The sequence below is a fragment of the Scomber japonicus genome, chromosome 10 (assembly GCF_027409825.1).
Source record: "Scomber japonicus isolate fScoJap1 chromosome 10, fScoJap1.pri, whole genome shotgun sequence".
NCBI lineage: Eukaryota > Metazoa > Chordata > Actinopteri > Scombriformes > Scombridae > Scomber > Scomber japonicus.
In genome coordinates this window covers 30,214,433-30,232,803 of record NC_070587.1, presented here as the reverse complement: position 1 = coordinate 30,232,803, position 18,371 = coordinate 30,214,433, and the positions used below count along the sequence as shown (strand labels likewise).

The 18,371-nt window shown below is 40.9% G+C and overlaps 2 protein-coding genes across 2 annotated transcripts in view; both read right to left on the bottom strand.

Moving 5' to 3' along the window:
• Positions 1 to 82: 82 nt before the first annotated feature.
• On the bottom strand, positions 83 to 7,505 carry tnfaip8l2b (tumor necrosis factor, alpha-induced protein 8-like 2b). The gene is made up of 3 exons (XM_053326299.1): positions 7,069 to 7,505; positions 2,131 to 2,454; positions 83 to 922 (listed from the first exon to the last, which is right to left on the bottom strand). Exons 2-3 carry the CDS (start codon positions 2,446 to 2,448, stop codon positions 680 to 682), a joined length of 561 nt encoding a protein of 186 aa, XP_053182274.1. The 5' UTR covers positions 2,449 to 2,454; positions 7,069 to 7,505; the 3' UTR covers positions 83 to 679.
• LOC128366890 (soluble guanylate cyclase 88E-like) overlaps positions 7,420 to 18,371 on the bottom strand; it is a 25,451-nt gene continuing 14,499 nt past the window's right edge. Inside the window, exons 14-21 of the mRNA XM_053327654.1 lie at positions 16,270 to 16,343; positions 15,657 to 15,746; positions 14,719 to 14,837; positions 12,799 to 13,167; positions 10,632 to 10,670; positions 9,369 to 9,381; positions 7,612 to 7,668; positions 7,420 to 7,518 (exon numbers count right to left, since the gene is read on the bottom strand). Coding sequence (XP_053183629.1) covers positions 7,420 to 7,518; positions 7,612 to 7,668; positions 9,369 to 9,381; positions 10,632 to 10,670; positions 12,799 to 13,167; positions 14,719 to 14,837; positions 15,657 to 15,746; positions 16,270 to 16,343 — 860 coding nt within the window. The remainder of the gene's footprint in view (positions 7,519 to 7,611; positions 7,669 to 9,368; positions 9,382 to 10,631; positions 10,671 to 12,798; positions 13,168 to 14,718; positions 14,838 to 15,656; positions 15,747 to 16,269; positions 16,344 to 18,371) is intronic.

The following is an 18,371-nucleotide window of genomic DNA, read 5'->3' as shown; positions in this document are numbered from 1 at the left end:
TGTGCAGTCAACATCATTTAAGAGTCAGTCTTTATGTGGATGTTTCTAAAGATGTGTTGAAGCAGAAACTACAAACTGTCAGTACGAGTAATCGTCCACTGTGGGGTTATTTGCTTTATTGTTATAGCTGCATTGTCTTCTGGATGCTTTAGCAGATACAGTACGTTGAGCTGCTGAAGCCACATCTTGACCACCAGGTGGCAGTCTTGTATTACAGCATTGTTCCCTGTCTGTTCTCTTTTTGCATTCTGTGCAGCTGTTTTTAAACTCCTCCTATCCAGAGTATATAACATCAGTAGTTATAAGTGAAACATTTCAAGGTCTCAAATATTAAACATTGGATGACATTTCAAATACTAATAAAATCTCTGATATAGCATGAACCAGTTTATATTCAAGTCTGGTTTCTGTGATCTTTGTCTTAGTAGACAAGTGTGCATCACAATTGTACAGTATATACCACCTCTAAACATTAAAAACATGAGGAATTCGACTCAAACAACTTATTATCCCACATGTTCTTTGAGAACTATGGGGGCAACAGTTTTGTTCTCAAATCAAGTCTTACAGTGCCAGTCCTCAACAGCAGTAAGACCAATTCTGTCCAACAATTCAGAGTCTCAGATGAATCTGCCTGTTAATCTCCCAGTGTCTGTCTGATACTTTTATTATTTCTGTGTCATATTGTCCCGTCCTCCACCAGTTTGTTGAGTCCTTTGCAGATCTTGGTGAGGTTGGGTCGGAAAGGGCCACTGGGCTCGTACAGTTTGGTCAGGAGCTCTGGGTCGGCGTAATGGTTGAAGACATGGTTGATGCGACCGTGGGATTTAGGGGTCAGGTGGGTGTTGACCAGCTTCAGCAGCAGATCCCTGCAGCCGGTCAAGAGCTCTGCCATCACCGCCTTGTCAAAGGTAAAGTCCACCTGCAGGAGATAAACTCGTTAGAAAATTGACAAGAGTGTTATGCCTTACATCATCTGGAGGATCAGATGATTGTGACTTTTAAAGGAAAAAAAGAAGGGTATTAAATACACTTAAATACAACACATGCACACAATTATAAGAGGTAAAGCATTTTTATCTGGTAATGACAACCTTGTTTTGCAGCTGTCAGTTTGATGTAATTATAAAATCAGAGTTCAATACAGACCTACTGTATTTATGTTCTGTAATGTGTTATTAAGGCAAAGATGGACTCAAAGTTGGATTAAAGCTAAATTGAGGTTCTTGTGTTGCTGAAAACAACAAACACTTCATTGCAGTTTTGAGCTACATAAGCCCCGTTCACACATGCACTGCAAGCCTAAAATTTTGTGGACATTAACTCAGAGGAGCTGTATGTATGAACGCAAATGTCCAAATCAGGTGTTTGTACAGCGGGTGTGTGTATGTATATTATTCGTGTCCGGTGGTGTTTCTGATTGTGAAAACGAATTTCCCCATGGGACAATAAAGGCTATCTATCTATCTATCAGTCAGACTGGACTTTTAATGGACTTAACCCTGCAAGCTCTCTAGTACAAAGTTCATCTAATGTCTGATGGAGCGCATGTGTGACTGCAGCAGTGAATACTTCAGAGCGAGTGGGCTATAACTGCTTACTCCCGTCAGTGCGGGCAATAATGGAGACAATACAATTGAACAAGTGGAACATGAACTTAAATATGGCAGCCAGCAGTAAACTCCCCTCTCGTCCACAGCCGCTATTTTACACACGTGACTGGAGCTGGATAAACACTGCAGGCCAGCTAAGCTGTATTGTTCTGATTGAGGCTGAATGCTCAGCTGTGAAGCTTGTGGTAATGGGAGAGAGGACTTCCTGTGATTTCTCGTCAAGTAACAGCTGTTGTGTTTCTGGTCAAAAGCTTAAAAATCTTGAATTACTCCCGCAGCATACGTTTTAAATCATGTTCTGAACCTTCTTCACCCCTCATCTTAACTAAACAGAGCATTTCCAGGAGGAATATGTCTGACATAGACAATTTCCTGCTGTCTGTTACATGTGTGAAAGGGCGACCTCGACCTGATTCTCCGGATATTCATTTGCATGTGGAAACAGCCATACAGTACAGTTTAACACCTGAATAAAGGAAAAAAACAGAAACATTTATGTTGGTATGTTTAAATGTACCTCATAGAAGCTGATAGCTGTCATGGCCCCCATGTGCAGCTTCTTCTTAAACTCTTGGGCCACTCCCAGCTCTTCTTTGCTGAATCGGTTGTTTCTGAACAGCAGGCCAATCTTCACAGCAATCTTGACCAGGTCTTTGATAACCTTTTGGGCCTCACTTTTATTACCCGAGTACTCTTTGGAGACGCGGTAGAGTTCATCTAAGATCTCACTACTGGTGTCGTCAATGAACATTTGCACCGAACTTTTGGTGGCCATGCTGCTGAGGATCTTCTTCTGTGCCTTTAAGGCCATGTCCTTGGAGCTGAAGCCGTCCATGGTTGCCTGAATTGTCGGGAAAAAGTATATCGCACATTAATTATAATTTCAACCCTGGTATTCTAATAAACATGTTACTTCTCACTGAATTTTCAACTAGCCCAGACACTAAGAGTCGATTGATTAAAACCGTGCAGCTCTGTAATTGTTCCAAATTAATTGCCTCCAACATTGGATCTTATGCTCATAAATCCTCCACCATGACTCCAGTAAACTATGAATCCCAGTCACAAAGACAGAAGACACAAACTTTGTCCATCTTACCCTGAGCGGTTTGATTTCTCACAGGTCTTTGAATTTCACACAAAATTTTGTATCATCACTTTTCACTAATTTTGGTAACCAACAACAATCTTATTTTTGAAAAAATACATCAGTCAATAAGGAATAGGAATGGTTACACTGTTTTCGCCTCTTTTTTCATCACATGAAAAAGAAGATAAGTGTTAAATGTAAGATGAGTTTCCACTCTACTAAAAATAATAAAGATATCTAGAGACGCAAGAGGAAGACCATCACCCTTGCACCTCATTGCCACTCGGCACAACTCCAGTCATTTACTTCCACACAACGAGCAGCTCCAGTGGAGTAGTTGAGGTTAAGTGCCATGTTCAAGGGTAAACGGTTTGTTGTTGTGGAGACTGGGGAGGGCAACACATGTTCATCTCTCCCATCCAAATTTCCCAGATTATTTTGGGATTTGAACTGGCGGCCCTCCAGTTATTACTTTGACTTTTCTACCCTTCGTATTTTCATCCATCTTGACATCCTCCATGTCGGAATCATCACTGATACCTCTTCAAGTTCAAATCTATATTTAAAATTAAAAGTAAACGTATATCCCCACAGGGCTAACAAACATCGATTATACTGTGTCATGTCAAATCTGAAATGTGCTTTTATGCAATGTTAATTCCAGTGTTTGTTTTTGTATCCGACATGCACATATGAAGCCAAAAGGGAAATGCACCATGGAAGATACTCCACTGAGGCTTTTAATTTCTCCACTGAGATCTCAACCACACCTAGCATCATCCATCACAGAGAATCCCCCCGGGAGGTCATCAGCATGCATACAGCACACGATGACAGAACCACAAAATCCACTGTTTATCTTTGATTGTCAACACAGTTTGAATTAAGTCCTTTTTAATTCCCTTTAATGATTCCTTAATCTCAGACATGAAAGGAGGCAGATTCCAAGTGGATCATTCACAAGGAGGAAAAGTATATTTACATTTTAGCTATTAAGCTGATGTTGGTATAAGAGACGTGTAAAAGAAAAAAAACTAGACGAACAAAATAGGTCAAATTCCTACATCATTAAAATGACAAAAATTTGAAAGTATAAGAATAACTTGACCTATTATAGATTAAGTGAATGTATATCCTTGGAAAAATACTTAAGCTTGGTAGCTAAGTCCTTGATACATCCTCAGCACCACAAAGGGACACAGAGAAATACTTGAGTCCAAGTCTAAATGCTTTCCTCTCCATCCAAACTATAGTGTAAAACAGAATCAACAAAGACATACAGTATCTCTAGCGTGCATTGGTGCTACAAGACTGCAGTGTATCCTCTCCTACTTCCTGTGTCATATATCCTCATATTCACACCTTTATAAAACCTCATGGTGCAAACAGGCCTAAAATTCGAAAAACACTGAAGACTTGAACATCTTTCAGTGTGACTTTCTGCACTGAATCCCACTCATGGCCTGTGCAGACAAGTATATGAGATGAGTAGGTAGGCTGCATAGTTGAGGCAGGTCCATGCCTGCTGTTTACAGATTACATCAATGTTGGGGCCAGTACAGAATGAGGACTATGAACCCAATACCTACTTTAATTATTGGCCTGGAATCTGCCTTTCATCACTGACTCTTTTATCGAGACATCCTGTACATGTTGTCCATAAAATCTCAGTCAGTTGAATGGCCGCCAGACATGGTATTGTGGTATTTTCATGCCTATTTGTGCTTATTAGACAGAATTATTCAAATGACAGTGTTCCCATTGTCCCACTCCAATGATGCTCTGTCAGCACTGTGAACAAACGACTCCGTGGCTCACTAATAAATGAAAAAGTGATCCAGCTACATTAACGATCATATCATGCAAAACAGGCAGCGCTCGTTGTGATTCTCCCCAACCCTGCCGCGCACCCCCGATCCCAGCTGCAACATCCATAATAACCAAACAGTCACTTTTATAGGATATCTCACTAGGTTAATTTACATGCACAGCCATTCATTTTGAGTGTCACATTTCTAATAGCTCGCTTCGTTACAAAAGCTTCGGGTTCCCTGTGGGGAATTAAAGAACATTCATTAGATTAATTTCCCTTAACAGTGATAATGGAAGTGGAGCAGCGTGATAGCTATTTCAGATTCATGCTTCAATCCCGTTTATTTGCTAAAAAGACTACAGGGATCTGAGGGACGGCTGCAGTGTGTAGTCATCAGCCAGTATTCCACATAGTGAAATGTAACTCCGCAGCTGGAGACTTCTTGCTACTCTGCTTTTTGTGCGTCTACATTGTTTATTTTATGCACATCTATCAGGGGGGGTCGAGCCTGTTTGTGAAGCGTTGAAAACATTTGTGTTACAGCAGCACATTGCCATGAATCCACTCGTATGTAATGGACGTCATTTGGTCGGTCACATCAAGGACACTCTCGCTGTTGAGCTTCAATTTTCTGGTACAGATGGATTGAAGAGGGCCTTTAAGCGACGGTTTGTTGTTGACATCCACCAGGGAGTGACTGCATTACATTTTCAAGTGTTTGTTTCCCTCCCAAATACCTGAATTGCTTGAATTGACATGCACCTGTACGCTCTGGATGATCTAATACTGTCTGTAGGAGGAAAAAAGGAAAAGTAACCCATAGCAGAGGTGGTGCTCACAGTAGAGATGAGTGTGGTTGCTCTCAGAGTTACTGTAGCAGCCAGACAGTGAAGAATCTTTAAACAGTTAATGGGCAGTCAAACAGAGGGTGCTGATTGGTGTAGCCATCCAGGCAGGCAGGAGAGGTAAATATTTAGCATTCCTCAAATGGCACTAACATTGAGCCCCGGTGTTTGTGTACATGCATGAACCTGCGTGCATGTGGATGCACATTTTTGGGTAGAAGTGGTTTCCGGGTTGGTTTTGCATTGAGGTATTTTTGAGAACAAAAGAATGCTTTGGATTTTGAGTGTGTATTTTTGTGGTTGTGTCATTGACCAATCCACATTTGCAATATGTGTGTGTGTGAGAGTTTAGAGATAAATTGTCTCTCAGGGCTTTGAAGGGGATGCATGAAGCCCCTTTTGACTCATTTGTTCAAAAATGAGCCTTGGTACTGTTGCAGAGTGCAGCGTGGCCTTGTCACTTTGAACTTGGCAGATAGATATCCTCATTTTCATCACCAGGCCTGGGGTTGTGTAGACTGAGTTGTAGCTGGTGAGACTGAGAGGAGGGGTTAGGTCTCTTTTAGCTGCCCGCTGCCTTTGATCAGATTGAACAATGAGAATGTTCCAGAAAAAACACACAGAAAAGCCAGTGTCAGTCAATCAGATGAAAACAAGAAGGCCATTGTAGAAAGGTCATCACTGAGCTACAAGGGTTGTTTAGAATTGAACTAGAAATTTTTATTTTTCTCCTGTTGAAGAGCCACGATTAAACAACAACAGTGAAACTATGGTACGGTAGATATGTATCTTTACACAGCAACTTTCTGCAAGATGAGAAGAACGGTATTGCACCAGGATGAAATGTCACTTCCGTTGTGTGTTTTGAAAGGGGAGGTGGAAATAGTACTGTAGTTGTAAGATTGTGCAGATATAAGATCTTGTTTTTTTATCTTTAACTTGTTATGTAACTTCTTGCACTTCATTTGAACCTTTGAACCTACTTCTGGTTTCATGTTTTTTTGCAAGTTTGTAAAGGTTAAATTTGGTTTCTTATATTTTTCTATTACTAAATTGCCCTCTTCATTCGATAAGCCCTTTGTTTTCACAAAATTCCTCCATAAGTCGTTTAGTCATAGACAAGAAAAGATTTTGAAATTCTCTCAAAGTACATATTGCAGTTTCTCATTCAACATTGCACAACTCTTCTGACTCGCCGTTGCTCAAGCCTGCCACCCATCTGCAATGCCTCAAAAGGGAAGCGAAACAGATAGCTGTTGGGTCTGTGGTGGGGAGCTATAAGCCTAAAAAACGGCCCACAGCTTGTATTTGTCCCTTGACATCACAACCTTTCACTGTCTTTGGCTCTTATTTAGCATACTTCACATCAAGTGCAGAAGGGAAAATCCACAGCGTTGAGATTTGAGTTGAGCAACTCCCCAGCCTGTGCAAACAAAAGTGTGAGCTCTACATCTGTGCATGTCAGTGTACTTGTTCCAGCATGACTGAGCACACACGCATATCTCCCAACTCGCACTCAACATGGGGAAGTGGAGAGAAGTCACACAATTTGTTCCAATCATCCCTCTCCTGTGCCTTCCCCTGCTGGGCGCCAGCAACAAACACTCTTAATTTTCCAAGAACATAAAAGGAGGCACAACACTAATCTGGGCCCAAAGGATTTTTACTCTCTAACTGGCACATTGAACACGGCAGATAGTGTCTTACCTGTGGGTGCTGAGTCCCCCTCCCTCCTCGTCTGTGTCAGATATCTCTCTCTCCCTCTGCTCTGTGTCTCACGTTGACAGCAAAGGCCGCTTGATTTAATGAGATCCCTTCATCTCCACTATGAGCAGAACCAAAACACAAAAAAACAGCCCTCCTGCTGCGCTTCTGTCACTGCTTGCCACCCTGTCTTAAGATAATGTTGAGTTGTACTTCCTTGAGGAACTAAATTGCTATGACACACCCCTCAGCGTGTGAGTCTCTCTCTCTCTCTCTCTTTCCTCTTCGAGCCTATCTTGTTTTTCCCTCTGAAATTCAAATTCAAACCCTTCAAAAAAAACAACTGTTATTTTCTCACTTGCCCTCACTCATCACACTTTGGCACCCTCTCTGAATCTCTCCGCCTCTGTCCCTGCTCTTCTCTGTATTGCTGACGTTGTGCGTCTGCTTGTTCTGACAAGTGAAAACCCCAGAAAGAATTTAGCAATAATCCAGTGATGCAGCTAGTTGAAAGGGGAGCGGCTTAACCCTTTTTTTTGTGTTCACCTTCACTGGAATGCGGCTCCTGTCACTGCTGAGCTCCACGTCCCTCCCCGGGTGTCTCTAATTCAAGGTAGAATCAAAACAAAGAGCAAACAGATGTGTCTCAGTCTGACACACGTGCACACTGTCACAACTCACCAACTACTCAAACTTAACATATAGAACAACTAATGGTGTATTTGATTTAAAGTTTAGGGACAAACAGCAGTGCTAGCATGATACAATATGTAACAATTATCTTGCTCTCTGCTTGTAATTAAATATTTTGTTTTGTTGAATTTAGTTACGTAATTCTCATATATGCTTAATTACATTTTTTGTAAGATCAACAGTTTGTATTTTAAAGTTTTTAAACCCTGGTGCTGTGATTTGTTTTAGTTTAAATGACACATAAACTCAACTCAGCCACTTAAATCTGGGACACTGACATCTTAATGGTGTAAATTAGCGCACTTTGTCCCCCGGTGAAAAATCAGTCATTGTGAAAGATAAACTTCATAAAGTAATTAACCCTGAGTGGCTGCTTTCTTTGATGTATCAAACGCTAATAAAACATGAGGATTTTCTGTCTTATGAATTGAGCTTTGTTTGAACTGGTTGCCATAAAACTTGTCAACCTTTTATAGTCTTATCTGTATTAGTTAAATATAAATACAAATTAGGGTGATATAGGATGTAACCCAGAGTGACTAACTAACACTGAGCCTTGCCTTGTTCACAACAGAATAATCATTCTTTGCAGCTATATAACAAACATGTCTGCAGCTCTGAAGTCATGAATTCAACGATTCATCACGAATGAGGAAGTCCCCTGATTCTGAAGCTGTGTTGTTTATCTGTGGGTTTTATCTGAATGGCAACCAGCTGTGTTGAAGGGCAGTCGGCTAAAGCTCAGGCCATTCAGAAACACCCGTCCAATGAACACTCATAAATGTTAATTGTTGTCAGATGTCGGGGTTAAAGGTTACGCTTAAACCCAGCTGGACTGAGAGGAGTGTTTGACAGTCCCTGGACAGGATACCAGCCCACTAGTGAGCAGTGCACACCGAGGCACACCTGCCTCTTTGTTTTGCCTCCCACTCAGCCCTTCTGCAAGAAATTAGCTTGGTAAAGACATGGGTAAACTTTGCAACTGCAGAATGAGGTCTGTCACCGTGGCAACAGACAGGAAGTAGTGCTTAAGCGGTTTCCTGATGGCTTCCTCTTTATCGTGTAATGACATCTCACAAGGAAACATCAGCAGGGAGCACTCGGCTGAATATCTTTTTATGTGTAAGTGTGCACGCATACATGTGTTGTGTGTGTGAAGGAACGCAGCGGCCCTGAAATGAGCTGTTACCTGCGTTACCTTCATACTGTACACAGCTAACGCACTTGCATTTTTCGGTTATGAGATAGTAAGAGGAACTTCAATTATGCCACTTATCTTTCATTAAAAGATCACACACGTACAGTCACTCACATAATGGCAGTGTGTTATCATCAGATGACTAAGACAGGAATAACCGACCTCATAACCACCGGGGTCAGGGAACTGTGCTGGAGATTTGGAGCCTGAATTGGATGGAGGATTTGGTGAGCTTTAGGTTCTTTCTGTGCGAGCTCGCCCTGTCCGTTCGCTCACAGTGTTGTAAGATAGATGGTGAGCACAAATTGAGATGAACAGATGCCGGTTCAGAGGAGGCCAGACATTTAATTTGATCAGCTAACAGGGATTCACTTTCTCCCCACAGCGTGATCAGACTAAAACTCCCACTCACTTGTATTTTGGATCTGTAGAACCACAGAGAACCAAAGATTGACTCACACGTTGTTCTTAGTCTCTGATTTATTTAATCATCTATTTAGTCTTTAACTTGTGGTTAGCCTATCACCTCCTAGTGGCTGTTAAAAGGCATAGCAGTGCCCATAGATGGCATGATCATTACCAACTTACAAGATCCTTAAAGCAGTGGTTCTCAAAGTGGGGGACTGGGGACCAATAGGGGTCCTTGTGGTTTTTCTGGGGGGTCCCTTTCAAAATAAGGGAATAATTTGTTTACACTATAATCCCACATATAAGTAACACAATCACTAGTTTGGTCATGGGTTTCATACACTTTCTGTAATAAAACATCTCAAAGCACAAATTCTGGATCAGATGGGGAAATCTGTGATCTGGAAATCTTATCAAGTGGGAGTCCATGGTTTGATTAATGTCAGTTTAGGGGACCTTAACACGGAAAAAGTTTTAGAAGCACTTCCTTACAAGATCCTCACAGGACCATTTACTCACATCCTCTCTGCAGGTCTGAGGAACTGTGTGGGCAGCTTTATATATATGTGTAACAGAGTAATGCCGCTCCTTTCCTTTCACATTCACACAGTGCTGAAAAGATGACTCAGTTAACTGATTAGTACATTCAACAGACACCATAGGTTTAATGATTGATTTGGTGAAACTATCTATGGAGCAAAAAGTTACAGTTACAGCTAAAATATGAAGATATGTTGCATCTTTCTGTCATGTGATTGTAAATTCAGTATCTTTATATGAATTAATTTTAGTAAATCAACAGATCAAATCCCAGTTTGAATTTAGTGATAGTCTGTTTGCCAAGTAGGTCAGTTAAGCATGCAGGAATGTGAACTTTGTCCAACGGCAACATGATATATGGAGAGAAAGTTTAAGATATGAATGAATGAGTTACCTGGGATTCAATCAGAAAGAAATGAGTATTTTCCCTTTGATTAGTAGAAAGTTACGTAGTTATTATTTAAGAAGCTGCATAGGAGATTATTAGAGAATTATAACCTCATACTTTTAGCATTACCCATATTTTAGGTTTAGTAATCAGGATGGAAAGTCCACACTAGCCACAACCCAAAAACAGCTGTATGGTGGTTGCACCTGTTAACAATCTGGTACATAAATACATGTTTTTTGAAACCATGAAACACTTTAAGCCCTATATGGGTGTCATGACAGCAGTGTCTATAGATTACTCATAACCAATTTAAATACTTAAAGCGGTGGTTCTCACGATGGGGACCCTCGGGATTCCTTGAGGGGGTTCTGGGCACTCCCAAGCACAAAAGGGAATCACTTAGGCTGTGTTCAGACTGCAGGCAAATATGATTCAAATCTGATTCCTTCTCATATCTCATATATTTTTAGGCCTGACTGTCCACACTGTTTTTAGCAAGTGTCCAAATTGGATTTGGCCACATTAATGACCAATCTGACAGGTTGCCGTGGCAACGTTGTCAGAGCGGAGGCGTCATCTAGCGTGTATTGTGTGATGTCATATAACTGCAAGAGCGACAGCAACAACAAAACCTCGAGCTTCTCTTGAACAAAGCCATCTCCCCAAAGATTAAGACTTTGGTTTGGTCCTCTGTCCATGGACTAAAAATCGTATTTTAGCTTGCAGTGTGAATGCAGCCTCATATGTTCCTATAATTCCACTTATGAGTGACACAATTACAGAATATATGGCTAGTTCGGTCATGGTTTTCATACACTTTATGTAATTAAACATCTCAATGCAAAAATCTTCAGATGAGGACCCTCGGACAAAATCTTGTCTAGTGGGAGTCCATGTTTTGATCGATGTCAGTTTAGAGGTTGTTGACACAAAAAAGCTTGAAACTCACTTCCTTACAAGATCAAGATCCTGATCCTTTACTCACATCCTCTCTGCAGGTCTAAGGAACTGTGTTATAAGAGTCTAACAGACTAGCTTTTCCTTTCCTTTTGCATTCACATAGAGCTGAAAAGAAAACTCAATTAATTGATTAAGTCCTTCAACAGACACATATTGTAGGTTTGAGGATTGATTTTGGTGAAGCCATCAGTCAAGCAAAAAGGTAAAATATTTGTCTGTTCCAGCTTCACAAATGTGAGGATTCACTGCACTTCTCTGACTTATGATTGTAAATTCAATATATTTATATAAATTAATTAAACACAAAAATCAAGTGATAGTGATAGTCTGTTTGCCAAGTAGATCAAAAGCAAGCATAATATTCAAAAGATATATGTAGTTAGTTTAAAATATGAATGAATGAATAATTACATGGGATTCAATCAGAAGGAAATTACTATTTTCCCTTTGATTAGTAGCAAATTACATAGTTCTTTCAAGAAACTGCTCAGGAGATTATCAGAATATTATGTTCTTAACTTAAAATATAGTGTTACCAGAATTTTATGTTCAGCTATCAGGATGGAAAGTCTAAACTAGCCACAACCCCAAAAGCTGAGGTGCATGTCGGTTGCACCTGTTAATAAAAAATATGTTTTGAAACCACCTGCATATGAGAAAGAGTGTCATGACTTAGTAAAACAAAAATTAAAAACATGACCGCTTTTTAGTGGCTGTACATACAGTTTTATATGAACAAACACTACCATCATACAGTGAAACAAATGCAGTCAGTTAAATACAGAAAGTAGAACCAGAAATCTTTAAGACAATGCTGTTAACGTCTAGCCAAATACCAACTGAATAACAATACGACTAGTTTAAACAAAATTAAAGGGCAACCTCTGATGACCTCTGTCTACTCTCATCCATACATACAGTTAGTTTTAGACATAATTCCTGTAGCAGTAATAGCAGTGACTTCATGGATGGCTTATACAGCTGTAAAATATTACAGCAAATAGCATAAAGAAAATAAAAGAAATAAAAACTCATTGTCATGGCTGTGATTGCCTATAGTACAGTTTTGTAGTTCTGTGTTTTCTGTGCATGTTCTGTTCTGCGTGTAGAGGACATTGTACTTCCTTTTTTTGTTTTAAATAGTCGACATAAGGAAGACATGTTGTGAAACCTGTCAATTCTCAGTATTCAGGGTGGTGATATAACTGATCTTTAAAAAAAAAAAAAAGTTTCTAAACCAGTCATCTTTTCATGCGTGACATCAATGAAACAAAGCTTTTACTTTATTTCAAGTGGACTTTAACTTTTAAAACATGTTTGTTTTCAGTTTAATTTGCCACTTAACTCTTATTTTTATCTTTCAAAATCTCCTGGCATTCAAAATGTGTTTAAATGCAGATCACCATTAACCATAAATCTTGTTAAATCTGAAACTTCTCTCTTTGTCCTGCCTCTTCCTACACTTCCATTATATTCTTAATATCGCACCCTTTGTCACATGTCAGTGTCATCTTGTAATATCACACTAAAACCATCCGCTCACAGAATGGAGCAGGCGGTGCTTCTCATGGGTAGGTTGGCAGGCAGCTTGGTATACTGCAGCCTGAAGCTGTTTCTCTTGTTGTTGAGTAAAGGACCCGGGTTCTCCAGCCCAACAGCCGGCGACAAATTCTCCGGCATTGCGTTTCCCTGAGGGATATCCAACCTGGCCCCCTTGTTGTTCTTAGTCTTTTTGGCTTTCTCCTTTTCCTGCAGCTCAGTTGAAATGACAGGGAGCTCGTTAGCGGCCTCTGGTGGAGGCATGGTGTCCAGTGGAAGATCGCTGGGGCTTGGCTTCCCCTCTGCTTGCTCCCCCTCACTGCCTGTGATGTTGAGGTTGGAGGCCATGCACTTGGCGTTGGTGCTTGTGGAACTAGTGCAGTTATACATTAGTAGAATATCACAGTGATTTACAAAAGACATAAAACATTAAAGACAGTGTATTTGAATTTTTGCAGTGATAGTTTTAAAGACCTTGGTTTCATTTAGCCTGTAACAAAGTCTTACAAGCAAATAACTGTGTGAGTGGGAGTTATAATATTTCACATATCAATACATTATAAAGTTCCCCTTTACTGTTTTAACTTAATTTGGATGTTTGACCTTCATTTGTGCAGAATGATGTATTTACACAGATGAATAATAGAAGACTGTTCTCACTTTGATCTGTTAAAGTTAAAGGAGGACCATAATCATTTTATATCAGAATTATCCAAACTCCTCAATAAACTCCAATATATTCAGAGCTCTGCTGCCCGCCTGCTCACCCACACCCGCTCCTGAGAACACATCACCCCCCCTGTCCTCCAAAAACTGCTCTGGCTCCCCATCTCACACCGTATACAATTCAAAATCCTCCTGCTCACCCACAAATCACTTTACAACCTGGCCCCCACCTACTTCACAGACCTGCTCCACCACTACCCCCCCCCCCCCCCCCCCCCCCCCCCGGCCCCCCTCCCGTGCCCTCCGATCCTCAGAGGGAAATCTCCTTGCCCTACCCCCCCTCAGACCAAGCACTAAAATTAAGGGGACAGAGCCTTCTCTGCTGCCGCCCCCCACCCTCTGGAATTCACTCCCCAAACCCATCAGAGACTATACAGACCTTCAAATCACTCCTAAAAAACACACCTTTTTAACCCTCCTGTTGTCCTCGAGTCAAGGAAGGAAGAAAGGGAGGAAGGAAAGGAGTGAGGGAGGGAAGGAAGGAAGGAAGGAAGGAAGGAAATGAGGAAAGAAAAGGAGGGAGGAAGGAGGGAAGGATGGAAGGAAGGAAGGAAAGGAGGGAAGAAGGAAGGAAGGAAATGAGGGAAGAAGGAAGGAAGGAAGGAAGGGAGGAGGGAAGGAAGGAATGAAGGAAAGGAGGGAAGAAGGAAGGAGGGAAGGAAAGGAGGGAAGAAGGAAGGAAGGAAGGAAATGAGGGAAGGAATGAAGGAAGGAAGAAAAGGAGGGAGGAAGGAAGGAATGAGTGAAGGAAGGGAGGAGGGAAGGAATGAAGGAAGGAAAGGAGGGAAGGAAGGAAGGAAATTAGGGAAGAAGGAAGGAGGGAAGGAAGGAAAGGAGGGAGGGCATCTTTGAGCACTTGTAAAAGCGCGTTATAAATAAAATGTATTATTATTATTATTATTTCTTATTGTTAATTATAAATGCTTTTGCAGTGCTATATCTTTCCTGTTTTATCTTACATTGTTCTTGTGCTGCTTCAGTAACCCAAGATGTTGCACTGCCACATACGGGTCAAAACTTTTGTTGGTCAGCGTGACTCCTTCAAACAAAACGCCTGAAACAGCCTTTCACTTTGCTGTCTGGTGCTGCAGGGGGGCAATAAACGCAGCTCTGGCTGAATCAACAGGGGACGTGGTGAGTCTACATTGTGTATAGAATAAAAGTGATTCTTTGCCGCCTCCACCCCCCGTCTACTCACCCATTAGAGCTCTTATCCTCAGAGTCTCTCTGTTCACTGCTGTAGCGCAGCTCTGCCGGAGTCTTGAATGATAGGTCTTTCTTTCCTTTCAGCCAGTAGGTTTTCATGTAGCCTTTACCCTACAAGATGTTTGGGAGATTGAAGGTTTTGATCAAAAATGCCATATGTAAATGTTAGAAAGAAAATTAAATCTAAAATTCATTGTCAGGTTCAAAATGTCTCTTAGTTGGCTCAAGATAATGAGTATCTTCATTAATACTCAACAGCAATGTGTTGAGTATTATAACTACAAGAAATGATGAAAAGCAAAACATTAATGTCCATTTCAGTCAGTGGATAGTGGATAAGAAAGGCCATACATTAAGGCTGCTCAATTAATCGAAATTTGATCATGATTACGATTTAGGGGCCAAACGATCTCAAAACTAATAAAATCGAGGGGAAACTATTTTTAATAATAATGAGATAGCGGTCAATAACAAAGGTTTTATTTTGAAAAGCTTAGACAGGAAGCCGCCGCAGCTCTGTTAGTTTAACAGAAGCTGAAACACACGGCGAAATGTTTTAACTGTAAATAAAAGTGCAGAGTTTCCAGCCTGCGTCAGACGATGCTGAGTTTACTGACTGATTATTAAAAACCAGGATGTGATGGGTGAACTATCGTCATGGTAACCCGCTCAGCTCTAATATCTCTGCACATTTTCTGATGTGTGTTGCGTTAAGCGGCAGATAAAAGGCTGCTGCTGGGAGAGAAAATTATTTAAGCCGAATAGACAAGAAATGCAGCATGTTTCTAAAGTTTAAAAAAAAATCGTTTTAATAATCATGATTTAAATTTTGACCCCAAAAATTGTGATTATGATTTTTTCCATAAGCGAGCAGCCCTACCATACATGATAGTAAAAGGTATCCATCCATGGCTTGTATTAACCACTTACCTTTACAAAGATTTTGCCCCTCTCCTCGATGATATAGGGCTCATGTTCCAGGTGGTCTTTGGTGGTCTGGCTGATGTGTATCTGCATGCCCTGCTCACACAGACACATACAGACAACTGCTGCTAAGGCTCTGTGTTGAAATACAATCCATTTATTTTACTGAAACTTTTAAAAATCATCAAAAGGCTATGAAAACATTAAGCGTATTCAAACACTTAAAATGAGAGTTCATTCAGAGGTTTCTTCCTTTGTGTGAATACAAAGAGGAAATTTAGTCTGAATAAACTGCTTTCTTTTCCGTTTATCATCGAACAGATTTTCCCCACAACATGACATTAACTTCTATTAGTGTAAGTAATGGAAAGCAAATGAAGTGATTAGCTCGTTGCATTAACCGAAAAGCTGCACGTACTGTACAGCGGCGTCATTAAACATGAAAATGGTTTTCTGTACCAATCTACATGAAATTGACTTGAGGGAAATTGTTAATGTTATTGCAGTTATTTATACTATTGCTGTGGGTTATTTGGCACATTTCGCTGGGGCTATGGGTTGTTAAGTATGTTAGTGTAGTCACCACTCCGTTGCTCTCCATCCTCGAGGCTGTGTTTACAGTGTCGCCAAACAAGCAGTAGCGAGGCATCTTCAGACCCACCACGCCAGCCACCACCATACCTGAGTGGATACCTGAGAGAGGAAAAACACTTTATAGAAACTCAACGTGATCTGATTTATTCATAAACTGCCTGAGTCTATTTTTATAGCAGCTACAGTACTGCCCCTACAAAAAACTGGTTTATATGCAGTCATTTATCTTGCACTCATCACCTAGTCAAAGTATATCCAGATACTTAACCCTCCTGTTGTCCTCAGGTCAAGGAAGGACAGGAGGAAGGGAGGAAGGAAGGAAGGAAGGAAGGTAGGGAGTAAGGAGGGAGTGTGGAAGGAAGTGGGATCAAAGAAAGAGGGAGGAGGGGAAGAACAAAGGAAAAATTAAAGAAAGAGGAAGGAAAGAAGGAACAGTCAAAAGAGATGGCGTCAATTTGACCTGGGAGGACGACACAAGGGTTAAATTCGAACTTTTTCATTACAAGCAACCAACAGTGCACAAATTAAATAAAAAAAACTGCATCCTGTAGAAAACAGATTATTTCTCCTCTGTTGAGAGTGAAAAATACAATTGAATCATCATCGCTTTGTGTGCAGCACTTCATATTTTACCTCAAACAGCAGTTTGAAAAGGTTATTGTTACTGTCTGTCAACATGAGCACAATATATTTGCAGGAGTTGTAGATTTGTTGTTTGTTGATGCTAATGACTCCATTTTTACTTTGAAGCTTGAACTGAAAAGACATTTTTCCTGCTGTTGAGAGCTCAAAGGACACGTTTTCTTCTTTTTAGGTGTTTGGCATTGAGACTGGCGACACGTCATGGGTCTACCCTGCTACCTTTTAGCCCAGTGCATGCTGGGATAGGCCAGATGCCCATATGGAATGAACAATTTGCATAATATATTGATAAATGGATGTTTAGATATGACTTACCAAGTCTTTAATGCAGCAGTATGACTTATTATCACTCACTTACAGACATTACGATGTGCTCCAGTTAATGCCAATATCATAATTAGTGAATGATACAAATTATACGTTATTTAACCCTCCTGTTGTCCTCTAGTCAAGGAAGGAAGGAAAGGAGGGAGGACGATGGAAGGAAAGGAGGGAGGGAGGGAGGGAGGAAGGAAGGAAGGACAGGAGGGAAAGGAGGGAGGAAGGAAGGAGGGAAGGAGGGAGGAAGATGGAAGGAAAGGAGGGAGGAAGGAAGGAAGGAAGGAAGAATGAAGGAAGGAAGGAAGGAAAGGGGGAGGAATGAAGGAAAGGAGGGAAAGGAGGGAGGAAGGAAGGAGGGAAGGAAGGAAGGAAGAATGAAGGAAGGAAGGAAAGGGGGAGAAAGGAAGGAAAGGAGGGAAAGGAGGGAATGGAGGAAAGGAGGGAGGAAGATGGAAGGAAAGGAGAGAGGAAGGAAGGAAAGAAGGAACAGTCAAAACAGACGGGGTCAATTGGACCCGGGAGGACGACACGAAGGTTAATGCTTCTTCAATTCAAATGATTTAGCCACTATTTACATAGCCTCATTTATAATCAGACCAAATCCTAAATACAGTTAAACTAATGATAAAAACTTAATCCATATTAGGAAAATCTTTTTACTTGACTTTTTATATATATGCCATTGCTGTGTGAGTGTGTGTGAAAATGGATGACTGTAGCTTGTAGTGTAAAACTTAGCTTGTTTTATAATTTATAATACATACAATCCTTTTTTTGCCTGCTCCTCTTCCTTGCTGTGTTTGCTCTCACCTGCTTTAGGCCACCGCTAGGCCCTTAGAGGAGGTGGCTAGCCTATCGTGGGTCAGATCCCCTTTAAAACAGCACTTATCCCTACAGGAGCGTCTGTTCAACTGTGTCTGAAGAGCAGCTTTTTATTTGGAGAGGAGCTTAACAGGGATCAGGTCCTCTGACCTCAAGCATGTTGGGAAAATCTTCTTTGCTACAAAAGTGGTCAGGGTTGATATCAGAACGGTGACCTTTTGAGGCAGTTGGGAATCATCTCGATTTACCTTTTAGAGTTCTCTGTTTGAAGGAAAATCCTTCTATTGTGCCCCAAGATCTCAAGATTGTATTTTTGGAGCTGTTACTTAATGGTGAGAGTGG

Coding starts and splice junctions, on each gene's coding strand:
- tnfaip8l2b (XM_053326299.1), bottom strand. CDS start 2,448: ATGGACGGCTTCAGCTCCAAGGACATGGCCTTAAAGGCACAGAAGAAG. Junction 923..2,130: donor CAGCTATCAGCTTCTATGAG/GTACATTTAAAC, acceptor TATCTCCTGCAG/GTGGACTTTACCTTTGACAA.